Genomic DNA, 22,878 nt, shown 5'->3' on the forward strand with positions numbered 1-22,878 from the left:
TGGGAATGTCAGTACCTTAAGAGTAATACTCCTTTAAGGGTACTATTTTATTAAAGCAGACCTCAGTAATTTGTTCCTGACTGTTATACACCCTTATTTTATTAAAGGTATTTTACATCTGTGGAGGAGATTACTACCACTCCTATTTTCTCCACTGCTTGGCTTTAATGGATGGTTTGGAATATAATATTTATTAAGCCTAAGCAGGGGAGGACATAATAGCAGAATTGTCCTTTATAACCTATTTTACACAGCTGTAAAATAAACCTTAATAAAGCAAGAATAATTATCCAGGAATATCCAGGAAATGGAGTATTCCTCCTGTTTCAAATATTTGAAAGGCTTAAGTGCTGGCTATACATGTACTTTAAGAACTTGAACTCAACAGTAATAATATTGATACTAGTTTGAAACTATTTTAAAATATGTTAGGAGGTTAAATATCTTGTGTGTCATAATTGCTATGTTAGCATGAATCAATGCATGACTGTAATTTCTCAGTGTGTATGATCCTCCAGGATTATCCTGTTTCCTGCAAAGCTTTGTTTTCCTGTTTCTTGCTATGATTTCTCTTCTTGGTGACAGTCACTGGGATCTGTCCCAAAGGGAAAGATTTTATATCAAGGAGCTAATGCAGCTTTGTAAACTGATTCCTGATCAGATATTCCAGAAGAACTGCTAAAGCAATTCCTCTCTTCCCCCTGCCTTCTTGATTTCTTCCTCCTGTTGTCCTATTTATATTTTTTTTTTCATTGTGGAAATGCTTTGGACTACAGTTATTACATTAATTATCCAAACTGACATTTTTGCAGTGTGTGAAAGGACAGGGTGGTATGTAAAATAGATGCACTAAGAACACCTACAGTATGACAACAAGTAGCAGGGTAATTGCTGAAAATGAAGTCTTTTCTGCTATCCCTTCTCTTCAACATCTGTTGTTCCATATGGAGTCATAAATATTTGCAACAAAATAGTTGAAGAAATAATCTCAACATTAATAGGGAAAAGCTGAATCCGCGAAGAAAATTGAAGAATCTTTTTTTTTTTTTTTTTTTTTTTTCTTCTTGGCAAATTCCTCCTACCCATCCTCATCTGACACTTTAAAATCTCAGGAGGAATAGTCAGACTATAGTGATGCTTAAATTCACCATGAAAAAAAACCCTCTGTGAATGTTAATAGCAGAGTTAGCTGAGAAAAAAATTTATAACCTCCTGATAATGACCATGAGGAGGATTTTGTTTATTTTGTATCATTTTCCCCCCTTCTTCCATGCCATGGTAATTTTGCTATTAAACTTTTATTGAATAGTTCACACTTTCCCTTCTCTCTGTTGTCAGTAGAAATAATCCTCCTCATCGTGGTGAGAAGTGACAAGGTACTATTATTGCCTGAACTAGATACTTTAAATTGCCAAATGGAAAATGAAGATCAATAGTTTTTAAGCTTCTCTCTAGATTAAGAAGCAATTTAAAGCACAGAGCAACTTCAAATATTTTGGAATCCAGATTACCAAAACCTGCCTGAGGAGCAGCTTGTAGGAGAAAGCAGGGAAAATACTAAGACAGACAAACTACATATAGTAAATAATTCTGAATATAAAAATGAGCATTTTGAAGGCTCTTTATATATGTATTAGGAGTACTTAGGCTTCTCCTTAATGAACAGAATTTAACAAGGTGACATCAATTTTATTTGTGTTTCTTAAACTGTACATACTGAACTTTAGACTGAAGTTATGTGCAGTGAAACTTTAATTCTGATGTTGAGCCAGTGAATTGCTGCAGTTTTTAGTTTCATTTTTTATTATTATTATTGCGAACCAGGTAGCTCATCTAACTCAGGTCTTTGTTTTTAAGGCTTGAATTAATAAAATATTTTCAGGTGTTTTTACTGCCAGTGCCATGTGAACATCAGAGTATATTGTAAATATGTTGAAGTTATAAATAGATATCATTTTCTGTGTTATTAATGAGAGTACACTGATGAAAATGTCAAAGCTGTATAATTATGCACCTCTTGATAAAGAGTGTGCAGATAAAGGCAATTTGTAAACTGTAATTTCAGCCTTTTCTAGTGAAATTTTCATTTCTCTGCTTTTTGCCGCCTCCTCATATTCCAGCCCCAGGTGGCAGCTCCGTGACGTCCTTTGGGAGGACACACACCCATCATTGCTGAGCTCAGGAATGGTGTCCAGGGGGATCAGGGCACTGCTGGGGCACCTCGGGACCCCTCAGGACAAGAGGGACATTGAGGGGCTGGAGCGTGTCCAGGGAAGGGAACAGAGCTGGGAAGGGGCTGGAGAATTCCTGAGGGAGCTGGGAAAGGGGCTCAGCCTGGAGAAAAGGAGGCTCAGGAGGGCCCTTCTGGCTCTGCACAAGTCCCTGCCAGGAGGGGACAGCCGGGGGGTCGGGCTCTGCTCCCAGGGAACAGGGGAACAGCTTTGAGCTGTGCCAGGGGAGGCTCGGGTTGGACAGTGCAAAAATTCCTCCATGGAAAGGGCTGTGCAGCCCTGGCACAGCTGCCCAGGGCACTGGTGGGGTCCAGTCCATCCCTGGAGGGATTCAAAAGCCATGCGCATGTGGCACTTGGGGACACGGTCAGTGGTGGCCCTGGCAGTGCCGGGAGAACGATTAAACTCAATAATCCTACAGCTCTTTCCCAACCTCCCAACAATTCCATGGTTCTGTGGCCTGCATTTTCCTGCTGTGTTGAAAACACTGAGAAAGTTTCATTGAATATTTGTTCAGGACACAGTGGAGTGATTTCAGAGCGCACAGGTGAGAACCTGCTTGGACACAGATAGGTGGAGCACAGTTGATGGTCCTGTTCTCTGGTTGTTTCTAGAAGTTTTGAAGGCAGCGTGGAAATATGTAGGAAATGTGTATTTAATTGTTATACTGTTCTCAGAGTTTTTTCTTGGCAAAGCTCAGTAGTGAACAACACTTGTATCAGTCACTAGAAAACGAAATGAAATCTGATTTTTAAAGTACTGCACTGGATTAATCAGCTGCTCCTCAATTGCATTCATTGACCCCGTTCATTCAGGGGCTGTAATTAAGAAAAACAGCAGTGACTTTAAATTTGGCACCTGAATCACAAGGTTAAAGCAGTAAATTTCTGACAGGTGCCTGGTTTAGAGGAGGCATCTCTTTCTCACTGATGATCAGGAGTTTCAGCTCCTGGCAGAGCAGCAATGAGTGAGGGGGAAAAAAAGTCAGAGGGTGATGGAGGATTTTGGAAGTTATTAAGACATGGAAGACAGGTAACCCTGTCCTTGTGGAATAAGAAATAAAAAACACCTGAATTAAACAATGCTTCAGATTACAGCTTTTCATACTTGTTTTGCTTTAAAATAAAAAACCCAACCTAGCTTCTAGTTAAGCAGTACAGAAGTTGCCAAGATTTAAAATTAAAATAAGAAGTCTCTTTCAGAAAACTGATTTTACAGTCAAAAATTAGAATTTTATCCCTAATTGTATTATAATACCCATGCTTGGACAACATCTGTCCCTGTTGTGAAGTTGTAGAGCTGGAAGTCAGGGTCCCTCTTGCCACCATGAAGATAAATCAGTTTGGATGATTCTGTCAGGTCTTTGGGCAAATAATGGTATTTCATATACATATTCTACTTTTAGAGATGAGTCACACAGACAACCCAGCTGATGTTGCAGATCCTCTGCTTTATTTTATTAAAAGCCAAAGAGGTCCATTAGAGTATCCAGGCTGTTCTGTAACTATGGGCCATTAAATGTAATCCCCATCAGTCAGGTATGAAACTCAAAGAATTATATTTGTAATAAACCACTTTAGTCCTTGGGTTTCTGAATTTTATGCCACAGGCAGGGAAAAGGAGTGACCTAGCTACCATCTATGTCCAAAACCATCTTCTTATCCCTGGCTGAAGTGTTTCTGGGATCAAAAGTCTTGGTTAGGAACTAAGAGGTTAGTAACTGTAAATCCTGTATAAATTGTTTCTCTCTCTCCATATGCAACATATTTATTTAATGCAGGAGTTATATTCTGTGAGGTTATATTCTGTTGGAGGTGCTCATACAGCTCCAGGTACATAAAGTACATGAGAAGAAATAACTTGGTGGTTGAACCAGTGTAAATGGTACCTTCACTATTTTCTCCCTTGTTTTGGGAGGGATGTGGCATGTCAAGTGGATCAGGGCTGATGGGTTTCAAAACCTGCCTTGTGAAAGAAAATAAACCAGCTGGCAAATAAAAGTGCCTGTTGGTTTGGGCCGTGCAGGGAGCAATTCATGTTCCCCACGTTCCCAGCACTGTGTTCAGTCTGGAGGTTGATGCTTCATTTGCCAATCCCTGCTCTTGCAATTTAGGCAGAAGACAGAAGATGAAATACTTCAGCATATTGAATTAAGAGGAAGAAACTTCCTAGCAGATTTCTGTGTGCTTTCCCAGGATGATACTCCATTCACTGTTAGTGTTTACTGTGTATTTCTTTGCTCTGCAGTATAATTCTTACTTTCATCTATTCATCTGGATGTCAGCTAGAAATTAAAATAAAAAGACTGCACTCTAAATGGATTCCTGAATGCTTTTATAAAGCATGGCAGGTTTAACAAACAGGCTCGATAAAAGTAGTTCCCACTTTGCTTCAATAATCAGAAAGGTTGTTTGTGTCCTTGGTCAGACTGTAGCTGTCTTGGCTTTATTTCTTGCTTATTCTGTTGTATTGTATATGTGAGTGCAGCTTTTAGCATTTATATTTTTAGTGGTGTTTAAAATCAAAATCCTTAAATCAACATTATTTTTTTCCATTAAAGAGATGCATTTGATACAGTCCCCAAGAAATGCTTCCAGCACATGCCACTTTTAATTGCTTTGCCAATTATGATTCCTCGAGTCTAGCTAATAAATTTCTGCCTAACTGTGCACTTATTCAGAGCATGGGCAAGATGTAGACACCATTCAGATGTGAAGACCTATTACAAGATTGAAATAGATTTCTAATGCATTTATCATTCATCTTTGCAGAATGTGATTTCAATCAGAAAAAAAAATGATGAATGGTTTGACAGTTTCCACCCATATACGCTAAAACATAATATGCTGCTTCTAGTTTCAGCTATTACAGACTTTAACATGCAATGTGACCTTGGTCTGCAAAGCATGTTTGGTTAGCACAAAAACTTAATCATAAGAAGTCATAAGTAGAATCCTTCTTCTTTACTGCCCTTTTTCTGGGACTTGGAAATTTATTGCTTCTGGGACAGGTAGGATATGAACAATGGGCCAAATAGAGTCCAGGGTTATCTCATCTGTGTGAAAACTGCTGCTGAAAATCGATGTGACCTCTGCTACACTGTCATCCCAATTCCCACCCTCTGTGTCCTATTTGTCTTTTGGTAGAAGCTTAGATCTGTGTGCTGTCTCTATGTGTCTCTCTTGGGCCAGATTATCAAAATGAATCATTGCCTGCATACCTCTTATATTTCTATTTATTTTCCTGGTGTTGACTAGGTCTGATGAAATATGATTCTTTTTGCATTTGATCCTCACTGCAGCAAGCAGCACCTAATTTAGCTGTGTCTATCTCTTTAAAGAAGAGTAATACTATTTTGAAACTTCAATCTGCTGTACAGTAGCATTACAAACCATAGACCATGCAACCTGTCTTCACAGTCAATAGTAATTTTCCTTTCGGCCAATTTAATGTTATTACTTTCATCTCCAAATAGCAGAGATTTCTAGGGGTGTTAGAGCAGCTCCAGTTTTGTTATGCATACTTCATGCATTGCTTTCTTTTTCAAATGCCACTTCTGTTTAGTCTTTTGTGACTCCGTGGCTTCGCTGTTATTTCTGTGTGGCATCATGTGTGACAACTAATCAGGTTATTTTAAAAACTCTGCCACTGATATTTTTAAATATGAGAAATGGTGTGTCTAAATCAGCACAAACTTCGTGGTCTGAGTTTGTTACTCAAGTTGGGATTTTTTTAAATGGATCACCTAAATTCCATCTAAAATGCTGTCTCTGAGGATGTGTAGAGGTTACTGGCTTTTGTTATTAGTCCTGAAAAATCATTAGGAAGATGTTCCATTTAATGAACTCACAGAGGAAAGACAAAATAGTCCCAAGCCAGAGATTTCAAAGAATACTTGAAAACTGCTAATGCTTCTGGTTTGTTGTCAGGTGGATGCAAAAAGTGCAGCTCGATGGAAGCTCCTGGAGTGTGCTACACCAGAAAATAGTGCTGCTGTGGAGACACCCTGGGTTAATTAGTTGTCAGATTCTTTTTAAGTTGTTTATTCCTTAAAAACAGGATTGGGAGAAGGAGACCTTTTGAATATGGTGTGGTCTAATTGTAACTTCAGGCTTTATTATGACCAAGGCACTTGACAGATGAAACTCTGGGGGCTGGCTGTGCAGCTGTCCTGGGTGAACACTGGCATCAGGAGCTCATGGATCAGGGCAGGGATCACAGGCTTCACTGAAAGGCAGGTGCTGGGCAGACACTCACCATGATTTCTGCAAGTCCAGGAACATGATATTTATGTATATGTATGTGTGTATATATATATATATATATATATATATATATATAGACTGGAATACTGCACAGAAGTATTTCTTTAGCATTTCAGAGTGAAAGAATTGTACAAAGTTTGGCTTCAGAGACAGCTAGGTTTTAATTGTGTAGTTTTCAGCAATTAAAATGAATATGTGGGAAGAAGTTCTCACAGGGATCTGAGAGAATGAGCTACATCTACTGTCCTAAAAGATCCTTTAAGTATTCTGTTCAAAAATGGGAGTTCATTGGTGGTAGCACTAATTCCTCACCAAATGGAAGGGATTCTTGAAAAACACAATTTTTACCATTGTTTCTTTCTGGATACACATTTGTGCTGTGTGTGCACAGCTTGATCCATCCCCACCCCATGGATATGAAGGAGGGAGGGAAGGGGGAGCTGGCAGCCCCCAGTTTGCTCCCTGCAGGAGCTGCTCCAGTTCCGTGCAGGGCTGGCAGAGGGGATGGATGACTCAGTGGAGATTATTTACTGCTGAGCACGGCGAGGGGAGAGGTAAAGGAGTAAAGAGGTGTGATACATTCCTTGATTAGAATTTTACCAAGGTTATAGCAACAAAAAATGCACATCACAGAATGGCAAACATGATAGAATGAAGACAGGTCATTCGGGTTTAATGAACTGCGTAATACTGTTATAATTCTGTGGTATAATTCTGTAGAATTTGAGATATAATAGTCTGTACTCCATTACAGCTGTGTTATAGTCTCAGTGTATTGATTATTGTTCTGTACTATTTTGCCAACTTGCCTTGGCAACAGTCCCAGCTGCCCAAAGACTGAAACAATGTTGTTTTTACTAATGCACTTGTATTTTGACTTCCAGATAAACAAAATGCTAGTTTCTAGAAATTACAATCACCTATATTTCCAATGCTTTCTGATGTCGCTTTTAAACCTATCTTTACAGAAGAGGTCCAAATTGCCATTCCAATAATGAAACCAACCTTAGATAAAGTCCAACTGGCTGGACAGGCCTTGCCTCCTGGATTTCCGGCGCCATTTCTTTTTGCTGATGGTCTTTCATCAGTAGAAACACTATTAACCAACATTCAGGTAAATTCTTCTCTACAGGGCCAGGTTATGTCATTGATAGATAACTTGTGTTTCTTTTGCACTCTTAAAAAAAAGTTTTAGAAACTATTTTGTACTTGTGGTTTCTCATCTCTTTTATTTAATGTGGTGCTTAGGTTTCCTCTCTCCCTGGCGTTACCAGTCACGGAAGGGTTTCATACGTTCTATATTTCACTTAATAATTGGCAGTAATGGTCATATTGAAATTCATCATTCTCATTATTCCTGCAGTGCTTCTCTCTGCAGTTATTGAGGTGAGCAGAGTGATGGCACTGTGTGTGTAACCAAATTAGCCCAAGCTGTACTGAATGATTCCAAGCCACAAAATTCCTCATCTATAACTCCCAACATTAGCTACTTCCAATGCCCAGTTGTGCTCCAGGTCTGTAGGTTCCTGCTTCCAATCTTTCTGTTTTCCTAGAGGGTGTAAAAGAAACAAATGGATGAATTTTGTCACTGCTGAAAGAAAATGGTGTTTTCAGATCTTGCATCTGTGTGTGTTTTAGGGCCTGCTGAAAGTGGCTGTGGACAATGCAAGAGTCCAGGAAAAGCAGATACAGCAGGAAAAGAAAGAGTTAAAGATGGAGCTTTGTAGAGAGCGAGAACTACGAGAGAGCTTGGAAAGGCAACTCACAGCTGAGCTGCAAAGCAGAGGTGAGTGAGTGAAACGTGGAGTTTAGGTATCTATGAAATGTGTAAGCCTCTGGCATTTCCAGCTGGAGCCACCAAGTTAGCTGACACTCATTCTCCAGTGTAATGCAGCAGTGGACCTGCACTGGGAATGAAAGATTTCAATTCCATCACACCAGAACGAAGCACACATTTCTCCAAGCAGAAAGAACAGTGGCTGAAGGATTATTACCTGTAGGGCAGCTGGCCCCAGAGAGTTCTGGCAGGTTCTGAGGAGGGAAGCTGGGCCAGTTCATGGCTTTCAGGTGTATTGGCATCACTGCCCAGGTATTCCCAGCTCGATTTCTTCATTTGACAGCTTTAATTTCTTTTTGTTTCTGCTGTTACCCTCCAAGCACTGGGAATCATCAGTCTTACTGTGAGAAAGATATGGCTCTAATTTGGGTACTTAGGTGATTTTTGTCATTACTTCCCTAGCCCACATTTCTGCAGCTTCAGTGCTGCTCACTTTGTCTTGTAGAGAACTCCAGCACAACAAAATAATGCTGTGAGAAATTGTCTGCCCAAGTGCAAGCTCTGAAGCCAATAGTCCTAGATAATTTTTTTTTTTTTGCATCAGGAGATTGAGGTACAGTAGCACACCCCAAACAGGGCCTTCTGAGACAAAACCATGACTGGTTAGAAGCTTTTGATAATAATAGGCAATTAAATTGGTAAATCTGAATTTCTCGCTGTGCTGTTGCAAAGGAGGCAGTATCATTATTCTTTTTAAAATTCAGATCTGCATCTGAAGGAAAGGAACAGCACTTCATGTGCCAAAAGCTACTTCTAGATTACATCCATGAAATCAAAAAGATAAAACTAGATAAGACCAAAAGTGTAGGTGCCAAGTCCTATATCTCTGTGCTTTTTTGAATGGAAATTGGGTGTGTGGAGCTGTCTGCAGTGCCAGGTCTCACTTAGAGGCAGCAAAGGGCATCTCTCAGTGGAATTGTGAAGGAGTAAATCCTGCTGAAGCTGTGAAATTGCAGTGAGTGTCCAGAAATGTTGCATCACCCAGGTGTGATTGGGCTGTGTATTTTTGTAAAACAAAACTTAGCTCCTTAGGACAGCACAGTGTGCCCCTCCTGAATCCCAGTTAACTCACCAAAAACTTCCAGTCATTCAGACTTCGGTGGCTCCTGACTTCAGAGAGAATTTCACCAATAATCAGCATCCTCAGAATTGTTTCTTTCAGGTCCCCACTACATGCACACATTCATTGTCATAGGGGTCTCGAGCTAGGACAGCACCTTTGAATATGGAACATAAACTAATTTTTTACTGTCTCCATCATCTGTTAATTGTGCCCAGTCAAGCATTCTTACACTGTATTTACATTCCAGCCACAATTCAGAAACGCTTGAAGAAAGAGAAGAAGGCAAAGAGAAAATTGCAGGAAGCTTTGGAATTTGAATCCAAGAGAAGAGAGCAAGTGGAACAGGCTCTCAAACAGGCCACATCAGGTGACGGTCTCAGGATGTTAAATGGTAATGTCTTAGTTGGCCTTTCACAGTCAGCTTAAAATGATGTTTGATTGAGTGAGAAAAAAAAAAAAAAGGAGATGATGCACAGAGCAAATTTCAGAATAAACCCCCACAATTCTTTCCTGAAATAATGAAAAATCTATTTCAGGCCAAGTGCTCTGGGTCGTGAATTAAAAAAATAAATAAGTCTGCAACTAGAGAAACAGACAGAGCAGTTTACACAGAGATGACAAGAAATGCTGAATATATTACAGAGAAATCTGTTACAGTGCCAGCTAAGACAATGTGAAATTTGGTTCCTGTAAGGTTCTCTGAACTCTTCTCTCCCAGCAGATTCATTTTTAGAACTGCTGAGCTTCATTTTAAAAGCCGTTTGGCTGAAGTTTGCTCAGCCTCAGGACCTATTAAGTTTGTTAAATATGTATCAGCTTTCAGAGCTGACTGGGTTTTGAACACTTCCCAAATATCCTTGTGAAACAAAAGCAAATCACTTCATCTCCTAAACAGTGATTAAGTTCTGGCTCATCCAGGAGGATTTGCCTTTTGTGCTTAAGATTGTTCTGGCCAAACTTTAGAGCTTTGGTTTGAATGCTGAACCTAGCTGAGATTTAATTAATTTCAGGTTCTGCAGCTAAGGTTTAGTCTGTGCATCCCTACCTGGAGTCTCTGCAGAGGCTCAGGACTCAGAGTGACGTTCAGTCTCTGCTGCATTCAGGTGTCCTGTGGTGTGTTAATTTGTGCTGCCTGCTTTGGGCACTGCTAGAGACTGCAGAGTGCAAAAACTGCCTGACTGCTGAGCAAAAATAATGAATTTGGCTTGTCTGGAGTTCTCAGCTGTGAGAGGCAGGGCAGGGCTGTGTGTGTGCCCTGGCACTGCGGGAGATGGGAGCTGTGATTTTTCCGGGACACCCAAGGGAGGTAAACTCGATGAGCAGGAGAGCAGTATCTTGCAGAGACATCCCCTCATCTGCTGCTTCAGCCCTGCACATCCCTGGCAGCAGCTCTGGCTGCTGTCCCTGGGGCACTGGCAGTGGATCCAGGTGTGGATTTACAGCCACAGGCACACAGGTGGGGGACAGTGACCGGGGCACAGTGCGTGGCCACAGCCAGCAAAAACCCTCTCCACCACTTCCACTGGATCAGGCAACTGCCCAGACTGGATCCCAGGGACAGAACCAGCACCTTGAGAGCAATGTCAGAAAAACCCTAAAATCCTGATGTGCTGTAAGGTCACTCCCCTGGGTGCTGCCACTGCAGGGCAGCACCTGCTGCTCACACACCAGCCAGGAGCACCCAGCACTTCTGGAAGCCACAAATCCAGGGACACCAACGTTCCAGCAGTGTGATTAACACACCTTTACATCTGCTAGCGTGGGCCTGACTGCAGCAGTTTGATTTGCAGGCACACTCAGGTAGTCATATATGTGTTAGTGCCTGCAAGAAGCTGATATTTACATGCTAATCTGATTGCACATGCAAATCAGGTGGCTCATTAGCATCTTAATCCACAATTTAATTGCAGGTACAATTTTATGACAACAAAATGTGAAGGGCTATTCTGAGTATTTTTAATTTAACTCTGACAGTCTGTCTCATTTAACAGATGCTGTTATTAGTTACAGATGACTTTGTCATTTTTGGTATATACATGTACTCTGAAGGGTTGGAGAAGAAAGAACCTTTTCAGATTGATAAGTCAGTGCCCTGCACTTGCCTTCAGAACAGGAATCTGAGTAAGGGAAACCCTGCAGAATAGCAGTCACTTGTAATTTTATAAGAAAAAAACGTGTATGTGAAAATACTGTGGGTTTTTTTATCATACATACATTTATAGAGCTAGATATGCACACATTACATACATTTCATTTACACATTTATTGCTGAGCTATTGCTCTCCTGAAAGAACTGTACTTTTCAGGGTTGCCCTGCTTTCACTCAGAGCTCAGTTACTGCAGGGTCACCAGCAAAGCATCACCTCTGTGACAGATCCTGACACTGAAGGGATCTGTGAAAGCAACAGTGCAGTTATTCCCTGTTTGAGAACAGGTTTTTGCACAGAGAAACTCCCAAACTGTACTCACAGCTCCCTTTCAGGTGTGGGTTTTTCCTTCCTGTATTTTCTAAGGGCTGTATGATAAGGGAAGCAGATGTTTCTCCAGGATTTGAGGTGCCATGGATTCAAATCACATCCCCTTCATGCTAATCCTTGTTGGCACAAGGTGGATCGTGGCATCTGTTCCCGGAACACCCCGGGGTGTTGGAGCCCCTGCCCCCACCCCAAGGACTGTGCAGACACAGGGATCACCAACATGAAATTAAACAGGTCCAAAGTGAGTGTCATGAGACTCCTCCTCAACTTGGGGGGGAAGGAAAAAAAAAGAGCACAATCCTCTTTGGAAAGCTCTTCTGAGAGATCTGGAAATATTTCCCATAATATGACAGCTGTAATTTTGGTTTGGGTGGTAACACATGCTCACACATCCCGAGCTGAGGTTGGAAATGCAATTTGCACAGTTCTTATCTGTAACTTTCACTCACACAAACTGATACACACACCCCAAAACTGTTGCCTGGCACTGGCTGTATTCTTCAACTCTGTAATTTGGAGGTATTTGGCTATATACAAGAGTCAGTGCAGTTTAATATTATCACAGTTTAATTTTGACTTTTATTTTTCATGTGTCAGATGCCCTCATCCTCCAAGAGGATTTTGCAGACTTACTATTACCACGTGTTGGTTATTATCTGATCGTCAGACAAATGTGAAGCACGTTAAAAATAATTCACTGTGAGACCAGTGATGTTTGCACATTTTGGAAACAATTTACTACTGAAAATTCTATGAGGACCAAATGTTTTATGCAAGACCATGTTAACTTGGAGAGCACCCTAGTTTGCTATAAATATTTTTCTAAAGATGCCTGAGAGAGGGGCAAAGGGGAATGCATTAATCTTCAGTCTCCCTTCTTTCAGATGCTGGAATCCCAGATATGGAAATAGAACACAACGGAACCCAACATGACAGTGCAGCGATGCAAGGTGCAGTATGTACCACAGCTCCTCACTTTGTGCTTGTCATTAAAAATCAAGTGAAATGCAGAATAATGCTTATGTCTGTTTTCCTGCTTTAGGATAAATTACAGAATTCAGTTTGTTTTCCTGTTTGATACTGAAATCCTTTGTAAGAACAGTACAAGATCAGAAATTAACTTTATGTAGAGGTGATCTTTATCTGAAGTGATTTAGAGGTGATACTTGTTTTAAAACTGATATTTATCTACCAAGATGTATGCCTTTAGTTCAAAAGGAATTTTACATATGATTATCATTTGAAATATTTTACCTCTGGTCTTTACCTACACATCACGATTGCAGATGTTTTCAAAAAATGCATGAACTGTAAGTGAAAAGGAAAATCTGTGTTCACGTTATGGGCAGCTATCTGGTGCTACTTTTCCTTCACTGTGTGGCTGTCTGCAAGTGCAGCCCCTCCAGGTATGGTCTGAGTGCTTCCCAAAGAGCAGGAAATGAGCTCTGGCTGCAGGTCTGGGACGTGAGGAGTTGTGAAATCCTCCTTTGGGGGAACAGAGACACAGGGCTATTCCCAGGGATATTCCCATTCCTCTTGGAAGCCTCTTTGAGCCACACAGAAAATCCACATTCAACCTGTGACAAAATCTGGTCTGAGCAATTTTAATATTGAAATTCTCTGAAAGTGCAACTCGTAGAGTTCTTCTCCCTTCAGTGCTGTGCCGTGTTCATTCCAGAGCAGGCTCTGGCAGCCTGCAGACAGCTGCCTCTTCCATAGAACTGCTGCTTCTTAGGGCAATCCCAGCCCTTCTCCTGCACCATGGGGTGGGGATGTGCAAAACTCCCCTGTGCTGAGGGAACTAAAGGCAGTTTGTGCAGACAGGAGCACTGAGAGACACAAACCTCACTCCAGCATTTCTCTTCAGCTGGGGAAGGTTTGACTTGCATACCTCTGGTATGCATCTGTCGTCCATCTGTCATCCTTACAGGAAAGCTTTCAAATATTTTTACTGCTGTCTCTTCTTGTGAATTTAGATTCATATGCTCTGTATTACAGAGAAGGAGAATCACAGCTTTATTGTAATGCAGATATATACATCTGACATATGTGTGTGTATATATATGTGCACATACGATGAGAGCTGTGCTCTAAATATTGCAGTTGGAAAATTGCTGCTGCCTGAAATAGTCAAAATATTGGATGAGGACTTGGGACACACGTATTTAAATTTGATGAGCAAAATGTTCCTTATATTTCTGATGTGTTCTTGGTACCTGCTGAGAGGAGTGCTCAGTGCTCTTCCAAACAACCCTGAGAGTCAAAGGTGCATCTGGACAGACTCTGGTAAAGAAGAGAAAGATCATTTCAGTTTTCAGTTGAAGAAAAACCATGGCACTTGGCTCAAATGTGGCTTTACATCAAAAACAATTACTGTGAGGAAAGTGATGCACAGCCACTTGCAATGACCATTTACTTGCCTGAAGGAACCAAAAGAAGTTTCTTATGTTACTTGTAGTTTATTAATACACAGGAAAGCCTTGTGATTTTTACCATTTTTATTTAATTTCATTTTATATTATACCATATTTATTCATTTTATTTCATATTATACCATCTATTTTTCATTTTGTTTTTACCATTTCCATTTTTGTTTTTTTTCTTTTAATCTGACCCCAACTACATCATCCCTTCAGTTATGAGAGGCTTTGGCTCAGGAAGTGTTTATTCAGCGTGGCCAAAGGGGAGAGCTGGTCCTGTGTGCAGTGTCCCTGAAGAGTGAGAGCAGGACATGGCCTGAGAAGCAGGAGCTGCAGCCCTGTCCCTGTCCCTGTCCCTGTCACTGTCCCTGTCCCTGTCCCTGTCCCTGTCCCTGTCCCTGTCCCTGTCCCTGTCCCTGTCCCTCCATGGCAGAGCCATTCCCTTCCCTTTCCTGCCCTGCTGGCTCTGACCCCCCTGGCGTGGCAATCCTGCTCGTGTGGAGACGTGAGGAGCTGAGCCACTTGGTCACTAACCACTCTCAGCTGATAAAAAGCTTTCTGGAGAGCTCTCTGTGGAGCTTGTTTAGATTTCAAAGCGTTCCTGTCTCTTTCATTTTTATTTATGCTGATACAGTAATAACTTTTTATTCCCTTTCCCTTTGATAACCGTTCGTGTCCCTGACAGCTCCTATTGCTGCTGCAGCTCTGACAATTCGAGCACACTCCCTCACTGCCCCTGTCATTTGCTGCTTTTGTTTTTCAGGCCCTGGGAGGAGGAAGGGGCAAAACACATGTCCCTAATACAAAGCTGTTTCCAGGCTTCCAAAATCTCTTTCAGTTGCTCAGAAAAAAAAGCTTTAGCGTCAATACAGAGCTTTCTTTTTCTGTTGTCAATAGCTCTGCTGGACAGAAATCTATCATTCACACAGTGCTTTTCCTTTGAAATTCAATTAGTTCCACTGCCAGTATCTCCTTAAGATGGTTTAAAGGAAAATTACAGAACTACTGCACAGCCACCTTTCACAGTGATTAAGTCATATCATATTTTATGCTCATTTCTTAAAATGATTTTATTAACACAAGCTGTTCATGTACTGTGTTTCTGATCTGCATTATAAATCTTTTCCATTTAGTTGACTCATTTTCCCTCTGCTTTGTATATTAATTGAACAGAAATTTCATGCAGATGAGACTTAAAACTTTTCTGAACTTTGCAGTCTGATGCCTCCATCCTCCATATCGCAGCTGCAGTTCAGAGCTGGAGCTGGGAGGTTTTCAGAGGAGATCAGTGGTGGTCGCAGTGGAGCAGGGCAGGTGATGAGCACACAGAGATCCTCCTGCTCCTCCTTGCACCGCTCACTCCTGGGCCAGCACCACAGTGCATCAACCATCTTATCAGCCAATCTCCCTTCCACATAAAATAAACATACTGGGTGTCATTAAGTGCACCTTCAGATCAATGATTTTTGTAAATGACATTCAAGTACCATTCGAGTAGTGCATTTTTGCTGATAAAAGCAAATTAAATTAGCACAACTACAAGTGTGCTGATAAAAACTAAAACCGAACAGCAGCACCATTAGCTAACAAAGTAATATTTTCTCTTTACTGCTTTCTGCCATTTAGTTATTATCCTATTGGAAATCTAATTATAATCCTTTTACTCCCTAGTCAAACTTCACAGTTTTTGCAAGCTTAGCACTGACAAGTGATTTCATTACATTTGATTGCCCGCGCCCAGATTGACTTAACTTCACTCCGAGACCTAAAAGCCCTCTCAGTTTCTCAGATTCCCTGTTTGCACATTACAGCAACAGCTCCTTTAATTAATTAGCATGAACAGCAGTAACATGAACTGCTGAACAGAAAATAACATCATTTTATGATCGCAGGGAGACTTCTCCTTTTGCATGTTTATACCTTAGTTAACTTTGTATTACAATATTTCATTGTTAGGGGATATTGGAACAATCAGCAAAGCAATGTTAGCTTAAAATCTTAAAAAGTAGATGTTACAGTAATACTTGATAACAACAATTTACAAAAAAATAAAATTTCGGGAAGGAGGCAGCAGCATAGGCAGGCAGGCTTTCTTGAGGTGAAAATGTACTTCTCTGTGCCTGCAACAGAAGGGTGACCCAGGGCTGCTGCTGCTTTTGTTTGTGGCATAACCTGGCAGAGATGTGGCACACAGGTTACCATGAATAGTATTTTATTTTTATCTGTTTGTTAAAGATGAAAGACCGGTGTAGCTTGGAAGGTATTTTGGGGTTTATCATATAGAACACCGGACTTCAGGTTATTGGTGTTCTGGTCTAACCAGTGAGTTTTCAAATCCAAGCTGCTTTATCAGAGTCTTAGGCCTGTTGTTCTTCCTCCTGCCCAAGCTGTAGAGCGAGTCCTGCTCTGGAGGCTGTGAATTATTAAAACCCCTGGTAGCTGCCTCGTGCTGTGGCATTGCAGAGTTCCTAGAAAAGCTCTTTGAAAGCTCCTGTGCTGTCCCCAGACTGTCACTCCATGCCCACCCTGGCTGCCCCATCAGGGACTCCCCAGGAACGGGGCCTTAGGGACTGACCAGGAATCCTGGGTGAAAAAGCACAAGTTTTTTTAGCCCTGTTAACATGGATGAGGAGATATTTGACAGGGTCAGCTCAGCAGCCTTACACACAAATTAAGTGGGGAAGAAACTCCAACACAGCAGCTCTATGAGTGAGCAGCCCTGCAGGGTCAGGCACCACGGTCCAGAGGGAAGGAGAGGATTTGGTACCAATCCCAAGGGATCCCCTGGGCTCAGCCAGCTCTAGATCTCAGAGAGGCCATAGGAAAGTGTGAGAGATGAAAACAAACCAACCTTTGCTGGTACTGCTGCTCACAGAACCAGCATTTATTTATTGACTGAGTTCTGCTCTCTCATGCTCAGTTTGAAGGGTATTTGCAGATGAAAGAGAAGTTTTGCTGGACAATAAATAAGCAGGCAAAGAAGTAATTTTTACTTGTCATTCAGCTGAATGATCAGCTCAGATCCATCTTCTTTTCATGGTTGTGAAGGGGTCCTTTGGTGAGTTTTGGGAATTGCTCTGGTCCTTACCCACAAACAGGGGCTTGGATTTATTCCCCTTCTGGGCAGGCAGCACTCCTGTCTGCCAGGGGCTGCAGGGAAAGAGGGTTTTTCTGAGGGATGTGACCCTTTGTAGAAGCAAACTGGTTTTGTCTGATATTTTTCTTTGTACAAAGTAAGACACTGGTTCAAACTAATTAGCCCTAGCTTTGCAAGCTGATTTCTTGTTCCAGCATTGCATTTCCCATGTGTTGCTTCCCCCAAAGCTGGGCTTGGCTCTGCTCTAACTGAGGTGCTGTTTGCCCAACCTGGGAGGGGTGGAGAGCTCATCTCCTGTGCAGTTGGACACTTGTGGTATCCTGTGAGGCTCCTGGATCCCATCCTGGAGCAGGAGCTGTGCAGAGGCTCCCGGATCCCATCCTGGAGCAGGAGCTGTGCAGAGGCTCCTGGATCCCATCCTGGAGCAGGAGCTGTGCAGAGGCTCCTGGATCCCATCCTGGAGCAGGAGCTGTGCAGAGGCTCCTGGATCCCATCCTGGAGCAGGAGCTGTGCAGAGGCTCCTGGATCCCATCCTGGAGCAGGAGCTGTGCAGAGGCTCCTGGATCCCATCCTGGAGCAGGAGCTGTGCAGAGGCTCCTGGATCCCATCCTGGAGCAGGAGCTGTGCAGAGGCTCCTGGAGGACACAGGGCTGCCCTGGCCCCTCCTGCCCTGCTCTGCCCACACAGCCAGGTCTCAGCTCCACCTCACCTTGGTCCAGCTGCTCTCCCAGCTCCTCCTCCAGCTCAGTTGGCAGAACAGCTTTTCCACTTCATTATTTCATCCCTGCTACCCACATTCCCTGCAGCCTGTAGTGCTGGGGTAGACCTTAGAAATTACATGGATAATTTACAGTTATTGATACAACATATTTATCTGAGTTCTCACTACACAGCAGATCCCACATTTCCTTCCTCCAGTGAATTTCTTCACACTTTTCCACAGATCCCTGGCAATCCCAAGCTGTAGATGCAGCCAGGCTGTTTCTCCTCTCCCTGGACTGGGTTTGCACACCAGCATTGCCAGGGTACACGTAGAAGTTTTGTTTTATAGTTTAGGGAAATAAAGCTGAATTCCCAATTTAAACTGGAGATCTTACAAAGGATTCAGAAAATTCAGAGATGTGGAATAGGCTGAGGGAAAAAACATGAACAAATATGGAGATGATGATTATTGCCTTTGGATTTGTCCTTTATGCACCTATTAAAACCTTGAAAGAAAAAGACAAATAATGATATTGTGGCTAAAGAGAGTGCAAGAGTTGCACCTATCCTGGGCTAACAACTCAGGGAGGAGAACACCATCCTGAGGGAAAATTCCAGTTATTAACACAGACTCTGGCTCACCAAGAAACTTGGAGATCTTTACTTGTCTTACACATTGTGAAGGGGAAAAAAAACCCTCCTTTCTAAATGTCTTGCTTATTAAGCCAGTCATGCATTGCTCTGTAGGCTGTAAAGCAGTGTAACATGCACAGGGGGCTCATAAGCATATTTAGTGTTAGGGAATATCATTTATACAGTTTTTATATTGTCAGTATTACCCCTAGAGAATGAGATTAGGCTTTAAACTACTGTAAATCTACGCTTTTGCTCACCTTTGTATAATTTCGTTTTTTAATAGAATGAAGCCCACATAAATGAATATTTGATTAAGGGATAAACCTGATAAAAGAATACATTTATTGCACACAGATTTATTCAAATCTTTGCTATATAATACAGTGAAGTGCTATAAAATGGTCTGTAGCTTGCAGTCAGCTGCACTGAGGAGATGGTGAATATTCTCCAGAAAAGATTAATTTGACAACATCACATTGTCTTTCCCGTGTAAGTGGGGGCACAGCTGCTCCCAGCACGTTAATTCCTCAGAGGTGGTTGCTGTGTGACGTGGTTAATGCCATGAAATTCAGTTTATTGCACAGCAACAAAAAAGTATTTTAATTTCTGGAGAATAATTGAGGGTGTTATAAAAAAGGAAATATTTAACTATGCACTTTCTGTTCACTGATCATTGATGTCTCCTGGGTGCTTGCACTGGGCTTGAGCTGTGGCATTTACTTTTCTCTCTTACAGGTATTCCAGGTGCCTCCATTGAACTTTCCTTGAGAAATGAAGGGGATTGGAGGGAAATACAGAAACCTGTTCCAAAGTTTAGTCAGCCCACAGTACCCTCAGTGTCCTCATCTTACCTTAATTTAAAAACTAATATTTCAAATTTAATAAGAACATAAAGAACAGCCTCCACTAGGAAGAAGCCATGTGCAATTTCCTAATGATCATGAGAAAAAGGAAAAAAAACAACACGAACCAACCCCACAGTGCTCAATCCTTGCATTTCTGCTGCTCCCCCCAGGCTTTAGTAATTCCCCACTAGGTTTTAGACAAGAATTTTCATCAGCCAATGGCCTGAAACTAATTTTAGTTCTTTCTTTGGAGGCTCCCAACCATCCCTCTGGAGTTGTTATGTCCCTGGCTCTTGTGATCTTTATTTGTGCTTACATCCAAAATACGTGTTAAATCATCTCGGTTTGGAGAGTCTGAGTCTCCTTAAAACCACAAAACATTCAATTACTAATTAGCTGTTTCCTGTTCCTAATGAAGTGAACATGTCGGATTTGGATTAAAATTCAGCTACTGCTCTCCTCTGTTTATGGTTCCAGATGTTTTTGTTTTATCTAGGAGGTTACTTTGACAGCTACTGCTAAATGATAAATCACTCATATTATAGCTGAAATGCATTTTGAAATTGAAATGTGGCAAACTTGGAGATTGCTCCAAGGATCAGTGTCAGTTTGCAGGTCAATACTTGTTCGTTCCTTAGGAGTGCTCAGTATTGGCGTATGTAAAACAGTAATGGGAGAGATGTCAACGTTATACAAAATGCTGCTCCATATTATCATTTTGCTATCATCTTCCAGATCAGTTCTTGCAGATTTAGCTGGGTGGATTCATGATTCATTGTATAATGAACAGGAATATGGATTCTTGTTAGCTTCAGTTTCTGTGGGCATTTCAATATTTATTTTTTCTCTGGGCTTAAAGTTGCTTAATGTGAAAAATCACAGTTGATAGGTACTATAACTAGGAATATTTTTATGAAGTGCTTTTCTGCTTCATCCTCTAAATAAAGAAATAGAATTTTAAGAAAAATGTGGTGGTTTCTGAATGAAAGAACAGTTTTCCAAGAACAGATCCTGATTTACATTTTTTGAAAGCAGTGCAGTTTTAACACCCTGTTCCCTGGCAGGTTTTGTGCAGTGACAGGGATGTGTGGTACAGCCTTGTGCCTTGTCCCTGGGTCTGTCCCAGGGAGGCAGCAATCCAACACGGGCTGCCTTTGGGAGAAAAGGAGTGTTTGATTAAAAAAAAAAAATCCCTTAAAGGAAGAAAACTCAAATCAGAGCATTTACAACCTGTCCTGAGCCATTGCTGACAAACACCAGGGTGAAGGGTGGTGGGTCTTTGTCCTTTCTTGAGGGTTTGGCCAGGTGTTGTCACCCAGTGCCTCCCCTTCCTACACAAAACCTGCCCACGTGATGGACAGTTGGGTTTACATCACTTGTACATTTGCTCATTTGGCTTGAGGGAAAAAAAAATCAGATCCACAACCAAGTGAAGAAACCATCTGAAGTGTCAGTTAATTATAAAATGTTCAACTGTGTAATTGACTTTTTTTCCTTCTTTTTTGTTTCCCTCCAGAAAACAGAACATACATCAAACCGACCATTATGTACTGAAGGAACCACCTATTGCTGAAAAATGTGTGATGACCACTATTTGAAGACTATATAGTTCCTGAGAAATGTCCCTTCCAACCTTTGATGCCTTCAGTACTGTGTGAGGAACAGGATTTGTAGCATGAAACTTGAAGGACAATTTCAAGCAATTTACTGTTGCTGCATTGAAAACTGCCGTATTAAGAAATACTGAGACTTTTTACAAGCTTACCATACCAAACCAAGCCTGTCACAACAGATCATTTTTAGGTCCCTGGAGATAGAAAGGAGTTTTAGTATTTTTAAGCACATACATGAATTATTTCCCCTCCCCACCCCACCCCAAAAAAGAACTTTTTTTTTCCTTAGGAGGTGGCTATTACTGAATAGCAATGGCACAATGATTTTAAGCCACAATGGTCCTCACTGGCTGTACATCATACAAGTCCAGTTTATCACTGAAACTGTTCAACATGGAGCTGTTTCGATTGTGTTTATAAATTAAGCTTTGTTTACTGAAGCAGATACTCGATATATATTAACGTTTTAAAAAGAAATGTGTGTACATTTTTTAAAAGAACGATGTAAAAATTGTCCTTTCATTAGATGACCGATTCAAAAGTGTGAGCTAAACCCTAATAGCTGATGTAATATGAGGATTATAATTGATGCTTTTTTTTTTAATGCTCAGTTCAGCTTGGCTTTTGGTCTTTCAAGATGGAAAAATGAATATGCAGTAGAGTGTTAGATAATGGAAACTTTTAAGTATGGTTTCTCTGTTGTACCATATTAAGTTAAAGTACACATTCTTTGTTAAAAATGTTCTTGCTAAAAATACAGTATTAAAAAGTTTTTTGTTTGACTTTGGAAATCTTTTAAGATTTTTTTTGGACTGTGAATTCCCATAGTAACTGTACTAATGCAAACCAGTATTTTGCACTATTAAAAATACTTGAAGAAATGATTTAATAAAGAGGGTGGGTTGGTATTAAACATTTTCCTAATTATTGTATGCTCCAGCTTCTGAACTTTGCAACTGAAAGCTTCCCTTCTCAAAACATGGGACTGAAGGCTGGTTTGAGTCAGGTGGAATTAAGGAATCACCTGTTCCCTCTTTATTTTAATTCCTGGGTCAAAGGCACCGTGCTTATTTCCTTGCAAACTCCTGTTTATGTGCACGTGTTTACACACACGTGCCCTGAATATAAATCACTGTCACTTAAAAACAAAACAGACCTTTAAATAGATCTACAGGGAATTTATTCCCTGTGATTGTGTTTACTTCTGGCTACATCTAAATGTAGAGTGTTCACAATTTCTTTCATTTTTAGCACTGTTATTTTTTTTTTTTCTTTCTCATTAGCAGACTTTTGTAAGCAGACTCTGCAGAATAGAATAATCTGATTTTTTTGTTGTTCCTAAAAGAAATCTTTCCACTTAACCAGTGTCAGTTCAAGAAAATGTGTTGCCCCCTGTTCTACAGGTGATCAAGTGACTTACCAGAACATTCTTCCAATGTACAGATTTGGTTTGTTCCATATTATTTTTATAACAGCTGGTTTAATAACTGCATTAATCATCCTGCCATTGATCAAACCATGAAAAGTTGAATGAGACAAAGAAACAGGAGCATTAGGAATTGTGAGTTCTCCTGATTCTTAATAAATGCTCATGTGTGAATAAAACACTGCAACACCAGAACTCAAATTGTACCTTTAGGTATTATATTAATTTTAATTTCAATTCCAGTGGGGTTTTCTGAATTGAGGGCT

At 41.0% G+C, this 22,878-nt stretch overlaps 1 protein-coding gene across 5 annotated transcripts in view; it reads left to right on the forward strand.

Moving 5' to 3' along the window:
* The window catches only part of DACH2 (dachshund family transcription factor 2), a 245,090-nt gene extending 223,113 nt beyond the window's left edge, over positions 1-21,977 (forward strand). For 2 of the 5 annotated variants that reach the window (XM_086850073.1, XM_086850076.1), the window contains exons 8-12: positions 7,465-7,610; positions 8,135-8,282; positions 9,644-9,787; positions 12,758-12,823; positions 21,090-21,977. In XM_086850073.1, the coding sequence (XP_086706199.1) occupies positions 7,465-7,610; positions 8,135-8,282; positions 9,644-9,787; positions 12,758-12,823; positions 21,090-21,127 (542 nt within the window). In that variant the 3' untranslated portion in view covers positions 21,128-21,977. Of the gene's footprint in view, positions 1-7,464; positions 7,611-8,134; positions 8,283-9,643; positions 9,788-12,757; positions 12,829-21,089 lie in introns of all 5 variants that reach the window. The other 3 variants (XM_086850075.1, XM_086850074.1, XM_086850072.1) reach the window with 3 other exon arrangements.
* Positions 21,978-22,878: the final 901 nt, after the last annotated feature.

This window comes from Cyanistes caeruleus, chromosome 14, assembly GCF_971803275.1.
Source record: "Cyanistes caeruleus chromosome 14, bCyaCae1.hap1.1, whole genome shotgun sequence".
NCBI classification, from domain to species: Eukaryota; Metazoa; Chordata; class Aves; order Passeriformes; family Paridae; genus Cyanistes; species Cyanistes caeruleus.